The sequence below is a fragment of the Oncorhynchus mykiss genome, chromosome 17 (assembly GCF_057628025.1).
Source record: "Oncorhynchus mykiss isolate SJ-2025 chromosome 17, ASM5762802v1, whole genome shotgun sequence".
Classification (NCBI taxonomy): domain Eukaryota; kingdom Metazoa; phylum Chordata; class Actinopteri; order Salmoniformes; family Salmonidae; genus Oncorhynchus; species Oncorhynchus mykiss.
In genome coordinates, this window is record NC_143038.1 from 42,907,617 (window position 1) to 42,927,444 (window position 19,828).

The window sequence follows — 19,828 nt, forward strand, 5'->3', positions numbered from 1 at the left end:
TGTATACACTCGTACACCCATTTGCAAACGCCCTTCCCCCAAACTTGGTTACCCTCCTTAACCCCAACTACTCACCCATAACCCCCAATGCTAATCCTAATATGATCCCTCTACAGTACAACAGTCTTACTTATTCAGTATGTGTCATGTTCCTCTCTCTCTCTGCAGTTCATTCTGAATGTGCGTCTGGACTACCGGATCTCCTGTTTGCTGTGTATCTTTAAGAGGGAGTTTGATGAGAGCAACTCCCAGTCAGATCTGTCTATAGCAGGAACCCATGAGGGACCAAACAACATGCCAGGTGGGAGGAGAGCTCAGGTCATGGCACCCATCATGTTACCTCTTTGTGTGTTACTAAGGTCACTCTGAATTGTTTTCTCAGGAGCTCTGGACTTTGAGCACATAGAGGAGCAGGCAGAAGGGATATTTGGTGGAAGGTAACTGTTGTGATACACTAAACCTGCAGCAGTTTAGTTATTGTTTGATACTTGACCGTGTGGGTGTGTGCGCGTGTGTGTGTGTGTGTGTGTGTGTGTGTGTGCGCTCGCGCGTTTTATATATGTTTGCTTGTGTGTCCACATCCAGTGAGGAGAACACCCCGTTAGACCTGGATGACCACGGTGGTAGGACCTTCCTGAGGGTCCTTCTCCACCTGACCATGCACGATTACCCTCCCCTGGTGTCCCGAGCCCTCCACCTGCTCTTCAGACACTTCAGTCAGAGACAGGAGGTCCTACAGGCCTTCAAACAGGTACACTCCTACTACCCACCCACTGTATATACTAGTGATGCGTGGGTCAGCTGTTTTCTGACCTGCAGTTTAAAAGAACTAAAAATCAGACCTTCACTTGCTAATGTAATATTATAGAAACCATGCCCTACATCTCATTCAAAGTTGCCAATTCCAAATGCATGAGTAGATTGTATAAGCATTTCTCAGAGACTAGGGTTGAGTTTATCTGCATCACAAAAGCATAACCATTAGCTATAATTATATGCCCTTATTATAATGCACTTATTGTATGTCTGTCAGAATATGAATGCCTGCTAAATGACTACAATGACAGATGTACTGTTGTCTTGTCATACATGCAGAATAATCATACATATTCACTTTCCTAGAAGTCACTGTATTCACTGTCCATATTTTCCATTAGGGTATGTAGTCTACCCATGACCCATCACTCACACTTACGTAATATCCTTAGAATTATACAGTTATCCAAGTACCACTTAGGCTTTTAGTTTAGCTTGACCAGGAAAAGGCTGCCTAACTTGACCAGGAAAACCTGCAGTTATAACCTCCGAGGGCCCAGAGTTTGTCCTAGTCAAGGCACATGGTCAGGTACAGTGCCTTGCGAAAGTATTCGGCCCCCTTGAACTTTGCGACCTTTTGCCACATTTCAGGCTTCAAACATAAAGATATAAAACTGTAACTTTTTTTTGTGAAGAATCAACAACAAGTGGGACACAATCATGAAGTGGAACAACATTTATTGGATATTTCAAACTTTTTTAACAAATCAAAAACTGAAAAATTGGGCTACAAATACAGTTTTATATCTTTATGTTTGAAGCCTGAAATGTGGCAAAAGGTCGCAAAGTTCAAGGGGGCCGAATACTTTCGCAAGGCACTGTAAAACTATTGTTCGACTCTAATCATAAACAACCATCCCACACCTGGTATCCTCCATACTGGTGTCCTACTGGTCTGTTGTCCATGTCTCCAGGTCCAGTTGCTGGTGACCAGTAAGGATGTAGAGAACTACAAGCAGATCAAGTCAGACCTGGACCAGCTACGCTCCATTGTGGAGAAGTCTGAGCTGTGGGTCTACAAGAGACAGGGGCCAGATGAGGGCATGGACGCTGGGGAGGGCTCTGCAGAGTCTCAACACAAGAAGGTACGGTAGTAGGCATCCACAGACCAGGAGTTAGCCACCTAGCCCTTAACTCTCTGCAGTGGTGTAAAGTACTTAAGTAAAAATACTTTAAAGTACAACTTAAGTAGTTTTTGGGGATATCTGTACTTTATTATTTATGTTTTTGATAATTGTACTTTTACTTCACTACATTCCGAAAGAAAATAATGTACTTTTTATTCCATATATTTACCCTGACACACAAAAGTACTCGTTACATTTTGAATGCTTAGCAGGACAGGAAAATGGTCCAATTCACACAATTATCAAGAGAACATCCCTGGTTATCTCGACTTCCTCTGATCTGATGGACTCACTAAACACAAATGCTTAGTTTGTAAATTGTGTCAGTGTGCCCCTGGCTATCCGTAAATAAATGTAAAAAACACGCATCACTTTTACTTTAGTAATTTTCTATTAAGGTATCTTTACTTTTACTCAAGTATGACAATTGGGTACTTTTTTCACTGCTGGCTCTCTGTGTTAAACTTGTTAGCTAAGCTCGCTATCCTTTGTGAGAGATGCATTGGCTAATGGTCTTGTTCTGTTTGTTTGTTAGGGTGACTCCAACTCGGGTGGCTCAGACAAGCCAAGGAAACCAGAGAGCACCAGGAGCTACAACTACAGAGTGGTGAAGGAGGTGAAGTCTAAACAGTCTAACTTTTCAGTATACTGTATTATCTCTGGGATGGATAGGGCTACTGTTAAAGAGATACTGCAAGATTCTGGCAATACATTTTTACCTACCCAGAGTCAGATGAACTCGTGGATACCATTGTTATGTCTCTGTGTGCAGTATGAAGTAAGTTAGAGGTAGTTTTGCGAGCCAAGTAAGTAGATCAATGGCTCATTGCCCAGACTCTTGCCGTTTCCCTTTTAACATAGTTGAGCTAGACCCTCTCTCTCCACTTGTTTGTCTCCCCCGTGTGTGTATGTGTGTAGATTCTGCTGCGTCTCAGCAGGCTATGTGTTCAGGAGGGTCTGTCAGGCAGGAAGAGTAAGAAGCAGCAGCAGAGACTCCTCAGGAACATGGGAGCTCACACCGTGGTGCTGGAGCTACTACAGATCCCCTACGAGAAGGTGTGTGTGTGTGCGTGTGTGTGTGTGTGTGTGTGTGTGTGTGTGTGTGTACTCGCGATCCTTTCATCCTCTGTGTTATCTCCAGGGGGAGGACGTGCGTATGCAGGAGATCATGAAGCTGGCCCACCAATTCCTGCAGAACTTCTGTGCAGGGAATCAGCAGAACCAGGCTCTGCTCCACAAACACATCAACTTGTTCCTCAATCCAGGGGTGAGACAGACCGCACTGACCCACCATGACCTCACCACTGTTATTACTTTAACCATGGCATTATCACTGTCTTCCTCTAATAAAATAAAACCTGAGAGTTTATGTACATCAAGATTTCTGAAGAGCTCTCTCTCTCTTTTGTATCTCCCTCCCTCCATTTATCTCTCTCCTTCCCCCTCCTTTCTCTCTCTCCTATCAGATCCTAGAGGCTGTCACCATGCAACATATCTTCATGAATAACTTCCAGCTGTGCAGTGAGATCAACGAGCGTGTGGTACAGCACTTTGTCCACTGCATCGAGACGCACGGCCGCAACGTCCAGTACCTCAAGTTCTTGCAGACCATCGTCAAGGCCGAGAGCAAGTTCATCAAAAAGTGTCAAGACATCGTCATGGCTGAGGTAACTATCTCAACCTCACTCTGTTGTCTCATTGCCAATTTCTTATTCTGCCCAGCCAGTCGTATGGCACATTCGTCATTAAATCAAATCATAACCACCCAATGAAATCAAATTGTGTCCTACACAGTTTGTTGTATTTTTCGATCCCTATCCACACATAAAATACCCGGCATTCAACTGTTCCATAGTCAATTTTGTTCCATTGACTTAGAATATGTTTCTTCTCTGTCCCTTTCTCCCCCTAGCTGGTGAATGCTGGCGAGGACGTGCTGGTGTTCTACAACGACCGTGCATCCTTCCAGACCCTGGTCACGATGATGCGGTCGGAGCGAGACCGTATGGATCAGAACAGTCCTCTGATGTACCACATCCACCTGGTCGAGCTGCTGGCTGTCTGCACTGAGGGAAAGAATGTCTACACTGAGATCAAATGTAACTCTCTGCTGCCTCTGGATGACATAGTGAGGGTGGTCACCCACGAGGACTGTATCCCTGAGGTGAGCTGAGGAGCTTCAAGATGGAAGATGCAGAGTTTAGGGTTAGGGAGAAGGGTAGGGCTTAGGGAGTTGGGGTTCGAGTTGAAGGTGTAGAGCAGGGGGCTGTGGATCCCCAAGTCTTCACAGGCCTGCCATTCATCATCTAACCTTTCCTATAATGGCCTGTCTGCCCTTGTTCCCGTCTCACTCTTATGGACAAGTCATTGTCCACTATCTGTCATCTTTTCGGTCTTAGACAGTAGTGAGCCCTACTCTACAGGGACAAACTCAGAACAACCATGGCCCCTAGATTAGTCAACTAACAGGCCCCAATCACTGTGCCCTGCCCTGAGCTAAAATCACATCAGGATGTATTCATCATCATTGTAAAACAACTCCTTGAGCTATGGACAGGGTGTAATGAGTGTGCTTAACGCTGTCCTCTCCAGGTGAAGATAGCCTACATCAACTTCCTGAACCACTGCTACGTGGACACGGAGGTGGAGATGAAGGAGATCTACACCAGCAACCACATGTGGAAGCTCTTTGAGAACTTCCTGGTGGACATCTGCAGGGTGAGAGACTTATACAAGACAGGAGCTGTGTTCGAATACTCCCCACACTAACCATAGTATACACGCAGAGGACACTATTTCCGTACTTTAGGAACCTTGATGCAATTCTTCAGGAAATGGGTGTGGCATCACATCGTTTTCAGGTTTGAAGAAAATGGTAGAAAATATGCCACCGAAGTCCAACAATAGCAGATACTAATTATGACAAATGCTAACAATGTTGAGCAATGTAATAAAGTAATTACTTTTCAAATAAGTTACCTTACACGTTATGTTGGCTGACAATTTGTTAGCTACACTGTCCTTACGAACCACATAGCATATCATTACAGCAGTATGTACCGGTATGTTAGCTAGCTACTTAAAGTTACTTGGCTTCTTATACATCAAACTTGCCAGTATATTAACTATAGGCTATCTAACTAACTACCCAATGTTTATTGACTTGATTATTCCTGTCATTCTTAGGTTAGCTAAATGGTATAGTCGTTGTGCGTTCTCAATGGACATTTGGGTGCTTTCGTAAATATTGAATTTTTGAGTAATCAACACTGGTTGAATATGGCTGGTGTCAGTTAAGTCTGCAAAAAAGCGTAATTAAATTGTTGCCAGCAACACAGTTAGTCACCAACGCTCTGGATAACACGGAAACTGCCTAACCAGCTCTGCTAGGGCGAGTACAATGGTCAGATTGGTCACTCTCATTTGTGTCTGGAAGTAGCTAGCAAGCTGGCTTGGGTGCTTGACTGCCGGTGTAAGGTCAGATCGCTCAAATCAAACATGCTCCTCGGCCCGAGCGTCCGGTGTCCGCTCCAAAAGCGAAATGATCTGAATTTACAAATGGACAATCTGACAACGCTCTGAATTTAAGATCACACTCTGGCACTCCATATTGATTTTAAGAACACATCCGAATCCATAAAATGTCTAACTATTAATGTGTTATGCTAACTAGCTTGCAAGAGGCTGCATAGCAACAGCATCAACTTCCGGTAGACCGGCGAAGAGCTAGTAAACTGAAAGGATACTCTTCCATTTACAGTATACTAAAATGAACTAATAGTATGTAGTATATACTTATTAAGTATACAGTATATACTTATGTAATATACAGTATGTTAGTATGGGTATTCGAACACAGCTAAGGTTTTTTCTAGATCAAAATGGGGCTTAGGTGGTGGGAGGCGTGAACATGGGCGTGGCCATGGTGTGTTCAGAACATTTGAGGCCCTCCTGTTGGCCACAGTGATAAAATGTTGCCTTTTTAAAGCTAATTTCCTGCAATTCTACACATTTTGCCATGTGGCTGAGATTTTTTTTTGCTGAATTAATGCTATTTTTTGCAGTTTTACATATTTTGCCATGAGGCTGAGAGAAATATTTACAGTTTTAAAGCACATTTCTTGCAATTCTACACATCTTGCCATGGCTTATGCTATCTGAGTGACTCAAACATTTATAACGAAATCAATGAGGGCCCCATGCCATGACAAAAATACTCCTGAATGCATACCTTTTTGGAATTTTTGATTCTCCCTGACTGTCTAGCTTTTATTGAGGTGATTGTTAGTTCTCAAAGCACCAACTAGCAGACGCTCTTATCCAGAGCAACTTTCAAATGACTACATTTGATCTTGTTTTAAAAAAAAAAACATTGTCTCTTATACATACTTTTACCTTCGGTTTTATTTAAGTTTACACTGAGAACATTTTTCCAATTCCGAAAATTATTATTATTCTACATTACCGCCACCAACTGGACTGGAGTGTGGATCTCAGTTCATCTTTCAATCACCCATGTGGGTATATGCTCCTAAAAACCAATGGGGAGATGGGGGAGGCAGGACTTCAAGCGTAAAACATAGAACTAAGTTCTATTTTAGCGCCTGTCTACGCAGATGCCCGTTGACGCGCGCAAGCAGTTTTGATGAAATTATTGTGTACATTTATTTTGCAACGCTTCACACGCAAAGCGGGTGGTGTGGTCAGCATGTTAGGCGGCCCGTTCAAGACTTTTCTAAGTAGAAATAACCAGGCAAGAGTTATACGTCTGAATGACTGAGGAGAATGGATCAGGGTTTCAAACAAACTTTTATAAAAAAAATATTAAGGAAATTTAGAAGGCATCATTGGAGCACAATAGCATAGTAATTAGCATAAATACAGTTTATCCTCCCTATACTAAACTGTAATATACTTCTAAGAAATCCACCCCTTTTGAAAACTCATTGGTCCTTCACTATACTATACTATACAAAGGCCTGGATTTCCTACAGTATTCAGAATGTATAGATGTCATAAGTGCAGTACAACTGCAGGTGAAACAGGAATGGGTTGTGTTCACCTTGTGACCTCTGCAGGTGTCCAACAACACGAGTGACCGCAAACATGCCGACACGGTCTTGGAGAGCTATGTGACCGAGACAGTCATGAGCATCGTGACCACCTTCTTCAGCTCACCCTTCTCCGACCAGAGCACCAGCCTGCAGGTAACCAACGGCAACCCACATCCCTACCCAGAAAAGAGAGGGACGTTCTGTAAGAGGAACCAAGGTCTTTCGGAGAAAGCCAGTACAACCTTCCTTCCTCTCAGTTTTCACAATCTCATTTGCCGTTTATGTTATCTTTCTATCTTGGAACGTGGAGTTTGTCATAATCCCGTAGAGCTAGTCTTAGAGGGCTGTAGCCTACTCCTGTCACAGTCTATAATGATTGTTATCATGGCGTCACTGAGTGATGTTTTCCCGTTGTACACAGGAGTCATAACCTTGGTAGACAGCATTTTGTAATTGTTTATCAATCCCCCATCCCCTAGCTCTTTATGTTCAATGTCCATTCATCTAGTTCTTGGTAAACTGCTCTTCAATTCCTAGAATAAAAGGAATACCACCTTCGAGACCTTTATTATGGACATCTGCACCAATGTGGAGACTGTGTAAGAGAGGAGAGAAACCAGGTTATCAAGTGGCTTGTTCTGAAAATCATCACTGACAATTGTTTTATTCTTTGACTGCTTTTATCCTCTGCTGCAGGCCTCAATTTTGGAGAACCTGACAGAGGTATTTTATATACATTTTTTGAAATGGGGACCACACATGACTAGGTGCTAATGCAGTGATATTCAAACTTTTTCAGCTGGGACCCCATTTTTTTCACCAGAATTTCTGGGGACACTATTTTTTTTTTTGCCTAAAACTTCAGCCGACCCCACCACACCCTAATTCTAACGACACAACCTTTAAAATCGGTACATTTAGCCCCCATTCTGTCTTTGTAATTGTATTTTTAAATCATCTCTGTATTCTCTAATAAATCACTGTGTGTGTTTATTTAATGAAAATAATTTAAAAAAATGTTTGTTAATAATGTATTTCCCTGAGCCTCCTTTGGTCTGTGGAATGCTCACAGTTATCGTGTTGGCGTTAGGAACAAATTTGAAGATATTTACATACACAGCCCTGATTAGCTGATAGGATGGTCTAGAGCCCGCCCCTTACCCAGATGAACAATCCTTGGTCTATTATAATCAGATCACATTGTGACACATCACATTGTAATCACATCCCAACTGAACTGGCTGAAATTCCAGTAATTTTTTTCAATCAGCTTTTACACAAAAAGGGCATTATCATAATTTTCACAAATTCAGAGTATTATTTCAACCTCACTGCCACTTTAACATTTTTTTACATTCATTACATTTTATTTCACAATTAAAATAAACCAATAAATACATTTACTCAATAAAATCTAATTTTTAAAATTATATTTAAGAAAAAAAATCTGTATTGTTTCATACAATAATCTGTACTCTTAAGTATTCTATTCTGTGATGTGCACGCAGAAGAACTTGAAGCTTCTGACCTTCTCCATTGCAGCCCTGTCAATGTCAATAGGGGCGTGCTCCCCTTCCATTAAGGCAGGTTACCTTTGTTTGCTTGGGTACAGGGACAGTGGTGGACATCTTGAAACTTGGAGATCAGACTGGGACAGGGAAAGGTTGAATATATCTGTAAACACTCCAGCCAGCTGGTATGCACATGCTCTTAAGGACGCGGCCGGGGATACCATAGGGGTCGGCTGCCTTGTGAATATTTACATGCTTGAAGGTCTTACTCAAGTTTGCCACAGAGATCGAGCGTTCACTGTCCTCTTCAGTAGCAGGGGCTCTCGTATGAGGATCAGTGTTGATTAGCTCGAAGCGAGCATAAAACGTGTTTTGCTCGTCTTGGATAGAGACATCGTGTTCTCCACGCAGCTGGTTTTCATTTTAGAATCCCCAATGGTTTGAAGTTCTTGCAACCATGCATCTTGCGTCGAGGCCATTGAAGTGTGATTCCACTTTGTCACTGTACTAGTTTTTTGCCGTGATTGATTTCCAGATTGCGGCCACCGTGTTGTTTCACAGGGCTAGGTGGAGGTATGGTTTGTAATGGTGGAGCCTTAATAGTTAGTGTGAGTCGGAAGTATCCATGTCAAGTATACAATAACATGGTTATATAAACCTTATAGTATTATTTAGTTGATCAGTTTTTTATAACTCAATTATTCTACCTCTCACTCCCCTCCTCTCCTCTCCCTCTCCTAACCCTCCTCAGACCAGGCAGCCAGTGTTTGTACAGCAGTTACAGGCAGTGTTCAGAGTGTACCACTGTAACTGGTTGGTCCCAGTCCAGAAGGGTTCAGTGGAGAGCTGTATCAAGGTGCTGTCTGACGTGGGTAAGAAGTACAACACATTCATAACACTAACCCCCGATACTACTGTAGCTCCGATTTACATTTCCAACAAAGATCCGACAAAATAACCTGGCTTCTATGAACTACTCTACTGTATGTATAGATTTGACCAACTGTATAACACTTTATATATTGGGGTTGTCAAAGAAATCCAACTTGACGTTAGCCATTTGTTGGTCATTTGTTAGTCAAATTCCCTGATGAGGCAGTGCTATTATGATTGGGATGTACTCTGAAGATGAGTGTTGTATGATATCTTCCTTGGTTGTGTGTACAGTGCCAGTCAAAAGTTTCGACACACCTACTCATTCATTGTAGAAAAATATTGAAGACATCAAAACTATGAAATGACACCAAGAAGTTTTTAAAAATCAAAATATATTTTATATTATTTGCACACTCTTGGCATTCTCTCAACCAGTTTCACCTGGAATGCTTTTCCAACAGTCTTGAAGGAGTTCCCACGTATGCTGAGCCCTTGTTGGCTGCTTTCCTTCACTCTGCGGTCCAACTCATCCCAATTGTAAAGGGAAAGTGGGATACCTAGTCAGTTGTACAACTGAATGCCTTCAACTGAAATGTGTATTCCGCATTTAACCCAACCCCTCTGAATCAGAGAGGTGCGGGGGTCTGCCTTAAATCGAAATCCACATCTTCAGTGCCCGGGGAACAGTGGGTTAACTGCCTTGCTCAGGGGCAGAACGACAGATTTTCTTTCCTTGTCAACTCGGGGATTCAATCCAGCAACCTTTCCGTTACTGGCCCAACGCTCTAACCACTAGGCTACCTGCTGCGAATTGGGTTAAATCAGGTCACCTGATGCAGCACTCCCTCACTCTCCTTCTTGGAAAAATAGCCCTTATACATCCTGGAGGTGTGTTGGGTTATTGTCCTGTTGAAAAACAAATGATTGTCCAGCTAAGCGCAAACCAGATGGGATGGCGTATCGCTGCAGAATGTTGTGGTAGCCATGCTGGTTAAATATGCTTTGAATTCTAAATACATAATCGACAGTGTTACCAGCAAAGCACCATCACACCTTCTCCATGCTTCACAGTGGGAACCACACATGCGGAGGTCATCCGTTCACTTACTCTGCTTCTCACGAAGACACGGCGGTTGGAACCAAAAATGATCAGACAAAGGACAGAGTTCCACCGGTCTAATGTCCTTTGCTCATGTTTCTTGGCCCAAGCAAGTCTTTTCTTCTTATGGTGTCCTTGGTGTCCTTTAGTAGGGGTTTATTTACAGCAATTCAACCATGAATGCCTGATTCACGCAGTCTCCTCTGAGCATTTGATGTTGATGTCTCTACTTGAATTCTGTGAAGCATTTATTTGGGCTGCAATCTGAGGTGCAGTTATATCTAATGAACTTCTCCTCTGCAGCAGAAGTAACTCTGGGTCTTCCTTTCCTATGGCGGTCCTCATGAGAGCCCGTTTCATCATAGAGCCTGATGGGTTTTTGCGACTGCACTTGAAGAAACTTTCAAGGTTCTTGAAATGTTCTGTATTAACTGACCTTCATGTCTTAAAGTAATGATGGACTGTGGTTTCCCTTAGCTTATTTGAGCTGTTCTTGCCATAATATGGACTTGGTCTTTTACCAAATAGGGCTACCTTCTGTATGTTGTCACAACACAACTGATACCTGCCCTATGTCAACACAACACACACCTGTTAATTGAAAGGCATTCCTACCTCATGAAGCTGGTTGAGAAAATGCCAAGAGTGTGCAAAGGTTGGCTACTTTGAAGAATCTCAAATATAAAATATATTTAGATTTGTTTGACACTTTTTTGGTTACTACATGGTTCCATATGTGTTATTTCATACTTTTGAGGTCCTCACTATTATTCTACAATGTAGGAAATAGTAAAAATATAGAAAAACCCTTGAATGAGTAGGCGTGTCCAAACTTTTGACGGGTACTGAATGTGATAGCTAAAGGGCGAGCCATAGCCATCCCAGTGGATCTGGACGGCCAGGTGAACAACCTGTTTGTGAAGTCCAACAACATCGTTCAGAAGACAGCCATGTCCTGGAGAATGTCTGCCCGTAACGCTGCACGCAGAGACTCAGTACTGACCACCTCCCGAGACTACAGGAACATCATCGAGAGACTTCAGGTGGGTACACTGTTTGTGTGAGTCTGTCTGAGGGACGGGGCTAGGGAGATGTAGTCCCTCCTAAATTCATAGATATTGCTCTACACATGCAAGGACTGACAGACCATGACATCCAAGCGATAGTTTTAACAATTTTGAAGCTATACATAGTTTGTTTACATTCTTGTTGTTTGTGAACAATGGATTAATAAAACCTTATATTTTGGGTTATGATAAAGACAGACAGTTGTGTTAAGCTCATAAGCCATTATAAGTTATATTCTTCAAGAATCAGTAAGTGAATAAAGAATTGAAATGACAGTTATCAACTTCACAAATCCCAGACCAGCTTAATTTTTTTGTGCCTCAGTGTGTTAAAGGGGTAGTGCGAGAATTTGGCAATTAAGCCTTTCTCTACTTACCCAGAGTCAGATGGGCAGTCGTGAACTAGCACAATTGCTAGCTATGTCTCACAAAACGACCTTCAACTTCCGTCAAAGACACACAAAAGGTATGAGTTTCTGACTCTAGGTAAGTACAAAAAGGGCTTCATTGGCAAAATCTCGCACAATCCCTTTACCACACTGAGGCACAAAACATTTAAGCTACAGTCTGGAATTTGTGAAGTTGGTAACTGTCATTTAAATTCTTTATATTTACTCATTGATTCTTGAGTAATATAACTTATAAATGCCTCATGAGCTTAGCACAACTGTCTTTATCATTAATTGACAGTATCTCACACTATCCCTTATCCCTTTAACTCGCTCCCTCTTTCTCTGCCCCTCTTTCTCTCTCCCCCTTTCCCTCCCTGTCCCTTTGTCTCTGTAGGACATAGTGTCAGCTCTAGAAGACCGCCTGCGTCCGTTGGTCCAGGCTGAGCTGTCTGTCCTAGTGGATGTACTGCATCGGCCTGAGCTACTCTTCCCTGAGAACACTGACTCCCGCAGGAAGTGTGAGAGTGGCGGCTTCATCTGCAAGTACGTGTCTTCACAGTAACAATCCCACCCCACACTAAACAACGTAAACATAGTATGTAGCAGAGGTGGGACCAAGTCATTGTGTTACAAGTCACCGGTAAGTCTCAAGTCTTAGCACTCAAGTCTCAAGTCAAGACCGTCAAGTGTCAAGTCTTTAACTTTGAGTTTCGAGTCCTAAACAAGTCATAATGTGCTCTTTTTTGCACATTTATTTAAGCAGGTAGGCTAGTTGAGAACAAGTTCTCATTTACAACTGCGACCTGGCCAAGATAAAGCAAAGCAGTTCGACACATACAACAACACAGAGTTAGTTACGCATGGAATAAACAAACATACAGTCAATAATACAGTAGAAAAGGTCTGTATACAGTGTGTGGAAATGAGGTAAGATAAGGGAGGTAAGGCAATATATAGGCCATGGTGGCGAAGTAATTACAATATACCAATAAAACACTGGAGTGATAGATGTACAGGAGATGAATGTGCTATGCGTGCTCTTCATCAAATGTAATACCATTTCATATTTTTAAGAAGAGTAATTGTTAGTATATTTCATTTACGCAAATCATGAATGCTTTTAAAAATATCTATATATTTATTACTTTCCAAATAAATTGTATATTTTTATGGAAATATGAGTAGCCATGAGAAAGACCCCACCCACCCTCCCCAATAGTGATCGACTATTGAAGATCGCTATGGGGCACAATCGGGCGATGTAGGCTTGTACACAATCGCCCAACCTTGTTTTAGGAACGTCAGGCAGGATTTAGGCTACCAACTGCCTCGCCGTTTGTAGCTCAATCTTGGGTGCAATGATCACGTTCCCGCACTGACTGACTATGTGGAAGCTCATTGATTTAACTTTACGCTAGCCAACATGATACACTAGTAAAGTAATAAAATATATAGCTGTCGGCTATATTAGCCACAATTTATTGTTCTTTGTGCAGCTTCAAATGTCGAACAAAGTTGGAAATTGTTGCGCCTCTGTCTGTAATTTTCTTCCCGCATGTTTTGCAAGTTGCAATCCGTTTTTTTTGTTGATACAGCGTTGTCTTTATATTCAAATCATTTTGGGTATCATCTTTCCAAAGGCTCCATCTGAATTCACCCGCCAACGTTCCTCTGCACTGCCATGCACAACGTTTTCTCATCTGGCACAATTTGATTGGCTGCTGTCCGATTCAAACTGTAATCGTTAAATGAAGAGTTGATGCGCTGCACACTTTTTTTTTAATAGCATAATTTTTTAGATTTGGGCTTGGGGAGGGTATCAAGTCAGGTCGAGTCATTGGTGTTAAAGTCAAAGTCGAGTTGTCATATTTGTGACTCAAGTCCAAGTCATGTGACTCGAGTCCACACCTCTGGTATATAGACAGATCATTATATGTATTTCACTTTGAAAGCTCTTTGAAAGTAATGACAGACACATTGCCCATTCTTTATGAATGTATTGGTGGGAGGAAACATTTATTCACACCCTGAAACTACATGGTGAAGAGCAGGAAGTCACTGAAGGTGGTACGAGTAAGGATATCATCATAAACCTGGTGGGCTGATTCCAGCTGCAGGTAGACCACATCTCCCTCCTCTAACTCTAGGACTGCGGCATTAGATTCATACTCATACTGGCCATCATTCATTTCACCTGTGACTACTATACTCTGGTTGTTCTTATACAAGTGTACACGCATTGGTTCTGTATCCTGACCACCACAGACAGTGTATCTGAAGTAGTAGACTCCTCTCACTGGCGCTGTGAAGAGACCTGGATCAGGATAAAAAACACATTCAGACATTCGTGCACATTATTTTGTCCTCCAATGGTTGAAATGTATGCCATGAACAGTATGTGGTAACTGTAATTTGGTTGTAAGCCTGGAAAGGATCAGCATAGTGTCACTACGGAAGGGTCCTACAGAGTTAGTCAGAGCAGTAGAGAACACCACCTTTGGTCTGTCTGTGAATAGAACATGGTAGAGGAGGAAGTAAATTATGATTAAATAGATTTATTATTGAATCACCATGTATTCTAAGATTTAGAGTAGCTACATTAACTGCATTCTCTCTCTCCAGCTCCTCCACTTCCACCTCCTTCTCACTGCTAGTCAGTCTGGTTGACAGCTCTGCTGCTTGCGCTGGAGATTGATAAAGAAATAAAAACATCTGATAAATGCAGTGGCAATTGGTGCCATTTTCATGAGGATGGCCTTATTTCTATTACAGCATAGTGGATGACTGTCATTCATATTCCATTCACCCAGTTCAATGTAACATTGATAGCTTTAGGCTACCACATGATATTCCAAATTTCCCTAAACACATCATGAGGTTGCTACAACCTAGCCTGTGAATGAAAGTTTACAACATAGGTGCATGGGTCGAGATAATTTTTTGTAATCAAGGTAACAAACCGTGACCCATTCAATGCCGCCTTGCACACTCTTGCCTTCATCTAGCTGATCTGGGGTGTAATCGTTAGTCCAACAGTTGCAAACTAGAGTTTCTATTGGACAAATTTAGGTATGTTTATCCCCGTTTCGTTCCGTTCTGTTTTTCAACAGAATCGGCAGAATGATCACACGCACACACAGTTCACTTTCATTGCAGCCACATACAAACAATATGAGAACTTTGGTCATTGTAATTATTTTTGATTCTATGCGCTCTTCTCCTCTCTCACCTTTGCCTTTTGCTTGTGGACTTCAGTGCACAACACATCAGCTGTCTGTGACCAGGCGAAAAACATTTCCTAGACAAACCTTCATGTGATAACTGCTACACATAGCTACTTTGAAATAGTGTAAACATTGTTAATGTTGTAAATGACTATTCTGGAATCGGCTGATTTAAATATATTTAAAAAAATAAAAATAAAACATTTAATTGATTATCTGCATAGTCTTAGAAGCCCATTATCAGCAACCATCACTCCTGTGTTCCAATGGCACGCTAATCCAAGTTTATAATTTTAAAAGGCTAATTGATCATTATCAAACCCTTTTGCAATTATGTTAGCACAGCTGAAAACTGTTGTCCTGATTAAAGAAGCAATAAAACTGGCATTCTTTAGACTCGTTGAGTATCTGGAGCGTCATTATTTGTGGGTTCGATTACAGGGTCAAAATGGCCAGAAACAAAGAACTTTCTTCTGAAACTCGTCAGTCTATTCTTGTTCTGAGAAATGAAGGCTATTCCATGCAAGAAATTGCCAAGAAACTGAAGATCTTGTACAACGCTGTGTACTACTCCCTTCACAGAACAGCACAAACGGGCGCTAACCAGAATAGAAAGAGGAGTGGGAGGCCCCGGTGCACATCTGAGCAAGAGTACAAGTACATTAGTGTCTAGTTTGAGAAACAGATGGCTCACAAGTCCTCAACTGGCAACTTCATTAAATAGTACCCGCAAAACACCAGTCTCATCGTCAACAGTGAAGAGGCGACTCCGGGATGCTGGGCTTCTAGGTAGAGTTGCAAAGAAAAAGCCAAATCTCAGACATGCCAATAAAAAGAAAAGATTATGATGGACTCATTTTTCCCTGTACTGGCATTTTTCTTTTTTGATTGCCTTGCAGCGTGACTAGCTATAAACTAACTGTTTATATTCAGCCATGTACACAGCTCTGACAAGAATTATTTTGGGAGGTAATTTGACCAGCATTTGATTGTAAGGAATTCTAGATCGGGTGAGCAGAAGGACTTGAGTTCCTCTATGTTATGATTACACCATGAGTCGTTAATCATGAAGCATACAACCACGCCCTTCCTCTTCCCGGAGAGGTGTTTACCTCTTACTCTCTTAGGCTGATACAGAGAGACTCATCCATGCTTTTATTACAATCAGGCTTGACTACTGTAATGCTCTCCTGTCTGGTCTACCCAAGAAAGCCATTGCAAAACATACAGAATGCTGCAGCATGGGTACTGACCAAGACCAGACGGAGAGCACACATTACACTAGTTTTAAAGTTCTGAACTGGCTGCCTATGAGTTTTAGAATTCATTTTAAGATTATTCTATTGGTTTTCAAATTAATCCATGATTGTGCACCCCAATGCATATTAGACATTCTTTTAAGTTATGTACCCAAGAGGTCCCTCAGGTCCTCAGGCACTGGCCTTTTTGCTATCCCAAAGCCTAGGACCAAGAGGCATGGAGAGGCCTCTTTATTTTAGTTACTATGCCCCTTGCCTCTGGACTAGCCTGCCAAAAAACCTGTGGGGGCCGAAGCTGTGGACATATTTAAAGGGATCTTAAAACGTACCTTTTTAACTTCAATTTTCCTTAGGATGCTTTCAGTTTTAAATTTCAGTTTTAAATTGTTATTCTTTTGTGTTTTTATCCTCATGTTTCTTGTGTAGTAAATATGTTTTTATTTTCATTTTTTGTACTAATTTTTTTTCCTGTGAAGCGCATTGTGTTGCATTCATATCTGAAATGTGCTGTATAAATAAAGCTTGATATAATAACGGGATGACATTTGGATACCCAAGCTATAGGCATCTGTAGCTATGCGCAAATAACAGTATAGCGCCAAACCTACCAAGTTGATTTATGATTTCTAGATTGTTTTAATTATATGCCTGGATTTTTCACTGTGTTTTCTACAATTTGTATCGTGTTAAATATTTGCCACTATTGGTAGCCACCGTCAGTTATACCCACATACAGTGGGGCAAAAAAAGTATTTAGTCAGTCACCAATTGTGCAAGTTCTCCCACTTAAATAGATGAGAGAGGCCTGTAATTTTCATCATCGGTACACTTCAACTATGACAGACAAAATGAGAAAAAAATCCAGTCAATCACATTGTAGGATTTTTTAATGAATTTATTTGCAAATTATGGTGGAAAATAAGTATTTGGTCAATAACAAAAGTTTATCTCAATACTTTGTTATACACCCTTTGTTGGCAATGACAGAGGTCAAACGTTTTCTGTAAGTCTTCACAAGGTTTTCACACACTGTTGCTGGTATTTTGGCCCATTCCTCCATGCAGATCTCCTCTAAAGCAGTGATGTTTTGGGGCTGTTGCTGGGCAACACAGACTTTCAACTCCCTCCAAAGATTTTCTATGGGGTTGAGATCTGGAGACTGGCTAGGCCACTCCAGGACCTTCAAATGCTTCTTACGAAGCCACTCCTTCATTGCCCGGGCGATGTGTTTGGGATCATTGTCATGCTGAAAGACCCAGCCACATTTAATCTTCAATGCACTTGCTGATGGAAGGAGGTTTTCACTCAAAATCTCACGACACATGGCCCCATTCATTCTTTTCTTTACACGGATCAGTCAGTTGTTAGTTTCTTTACATTTTTTGTTTAAATCAAATCAAAGGTTTTTTGTCACGTGCACCAAATACAACAGGTGTAGGTAGGCCTTACAGTGAAATGCTTACTTACAGGCTCTAACCAACAGTGCAATTTATATTTAAAAAAAAGGGTTTTAGGTGAACAATAGGGAAGTACAGAAATAAAAACAACTGTAAAAAGACAGTGAAAAATAACAGTAGCCTCGCTACGTGTTTGCCTGTCACGTTTGTGTGGTTGTTCCTGAGGATCGCTAGCAATAGTAGATCATATTAGGCTAACGTATTACAAGTTTGGACATGTAGCCTATTTGAATCATTATGGAACACAGACCATATATAGTAGTTTAAACCTGGAGCCTGGGCCACGCTTCATGACGAATGGACCGTTGTCATCAAAGTTCTATGATTAGTGAGGATTATTAGGGTAGGTTTATAGGACTACTGTTCAACCCCTATTGTACATTATTCTCACCTTCCAATATTTCATGAATTGAATATTGTAACTTTCAGGATGAATCAAACCAATAACTTTCATGTGTAAAGGCTTTCCAAACTTCTAATTTGTATGGTTCATAAATACTTTATGAGCCATAAATAATATACAAGATCAGGCCATTTTTGTATCTATCAATTGGTGCTTTAAATGAGACCAATATGTATGTATTTACATGGCTTTCTTTCATTGGTCCCTAATATTCTGAACTGTTCTCTCCATATATTCTAGTAAGTCTGTCGAGAAAATGTACTGAAAACGCACTTGAATGATAACTCCAGCAGAAAATCTGTTGGCCAGCAAGTGGGAGGATTTTCAGCAGTTATATAAATTCTATTCAAAGCGTGCAAGGGAACCATGCCTGAAATGCTCGTTACGCACCTACATACAGTGCCTTCGGAAAGTGTTAAAGACCCCTTGACTTTTTCCACATTTTGTTACGTTACAGCCTTGTCGTAAAATGGATAAAGTAAAACAAAATCTACACACAATACCCCATATATGACAAAGCGAAAACAGGTTTTTAGAAATGTTTGCACATTTATTAAATGCAAAAAACAGCAATACCTTATTTCCACAAATATTCAGACCCTTTGCTATGAGACTTGAAATTGAACTCAGGTGCATCCTCTTTCCATTGATCATCCTTTAGATCAGGGGTGTCAAAGTCAAATGGACGGAGGGCCAAATAAAAAAATCAGCTACAAGACGAGGGCCGGACTGTTCGAATGTTCATTGAAAAATTTTTAAATGACGCATATAGTCTAGTGAACCTAATTGAACCTACTGAAAACCTAACAAATATATTACAATATGATCAGATAAATAAAGCAATATTTTCTTATGGCTCTGTCAGTAATCTTTAATTTTCAACAGACACAAAAGACAAATTTCCTTTATATAAATATCCCCATAACATGAACATTAAATGAAAGAAACCGGTATTCAAGGCACCATCAGTAGACTATATTTTCTATTTTAGCAAAAGTGGGCTAAATTTACTTCAAAGAAAAAACAATAATAGCAATTTTCTATCATCCACTCAACTGAAATATTTTTAAAATATAATTGGATTGAAATACAAAAAAATAAAGTGCAAAAATCTATTAATCAAAAACAACACTTTGTTTAAGGAGAAGTAACATGCAGTGAAAACAAATATTAAATTTTAACTTTTAAACTTGAACTGAGTAAAAACTCTAAATATGTGATTGCACAGTAATGTTCACTTGTTTGAGGTTGAGGGTGATACTTGGTGGTGTCCCATCTTTTCCACAAGTTCATCAATGTTCGGGGTAAGGCTCTGAGCTGAAGAAATCCTCAGAATTGAGTGGAGGTGTTCAGCAGTAAGTCGACTTCTGTGTGATGTTTTGTTCAGGTTCATCAAAGAAAACAGTTGTTCACACAGGTATGTGCTGCCAAACATAGACAACGTTTGAGCAGCCTGGATGCGCAGCTGGGGCATTGTGCCGGGGAGGAAACGGGCGAACTCCGCAGCACCCACTGCCGCATATTTTGCCCTCAGTGCATCATT

The 19,828-nt window shown here is 41.1% G+C and overlaps 1 protein-coding gene across 4 annotated transcripts in view; it reads left to right on the forward strand.

Annotated features, from left to right (window-relative positions):
• LOC110494246 (inositol 1,4,5-trisphosphate-gated calcium channel ITPR1) overlaps window positions 1-19,828 on the forward strand; it is a 155,750-nt gene that overhangs the window by 82,569 nt on the left and 53,353 nt on the right. For all 4 annotated transcript variants that reach the window (XM_036950331.2, XM_090205662.1, XM_036950332.2 and 1 more), the window contains exons 24-37: window positions 169-301; window positions 383-437; window positions 586-751; window positions 1,731-1,901; window positions 2,479-2,559; window positions 2,862-2,999; window positions 3,085-3,210; window positions 3,410-3,610; window positions 3,856-4,107; window positions 4,536-4,661; window positions 7,022-7,150; window positions 9,260-9,380; window positions 11,342-11,526; window positions 12,337-12,485. In XM_036950331.2, coding sequence (XP_036806226.2) covers window positions 169-301; window positions 383-437; window positions 586-751; window positions 1,731-1,901; window positions 2,479-2,559; window positions 2,862-2,999; window positions 3,085-3,210; window positions 3,410-3,610; window positions 3,856-4,107; window positions 4,536-4,661; window positions 7,022-7,150; window positions 9,260-9,380; window positions 11,342-11,526; window positions 12,337-12,485 — 2,033 coding nt within the window. The remainder of the gene's footprint in view (window positions 1-168; window positions 302-382; window positions 438-585; window positions 752-1,730; window positions 1,902-2,478; window positions 2,560-2,861; window positions 3,000-3,084; window positions 3,211-3,409; window positions 3,611-3,855; window positions 4,108-4,535; window positions 4,662-7,021; window positions 7,151-9,259; window positions 9,381-11,341; window positions 11,527-12,336; window positions 12,486-19,828) is intronic.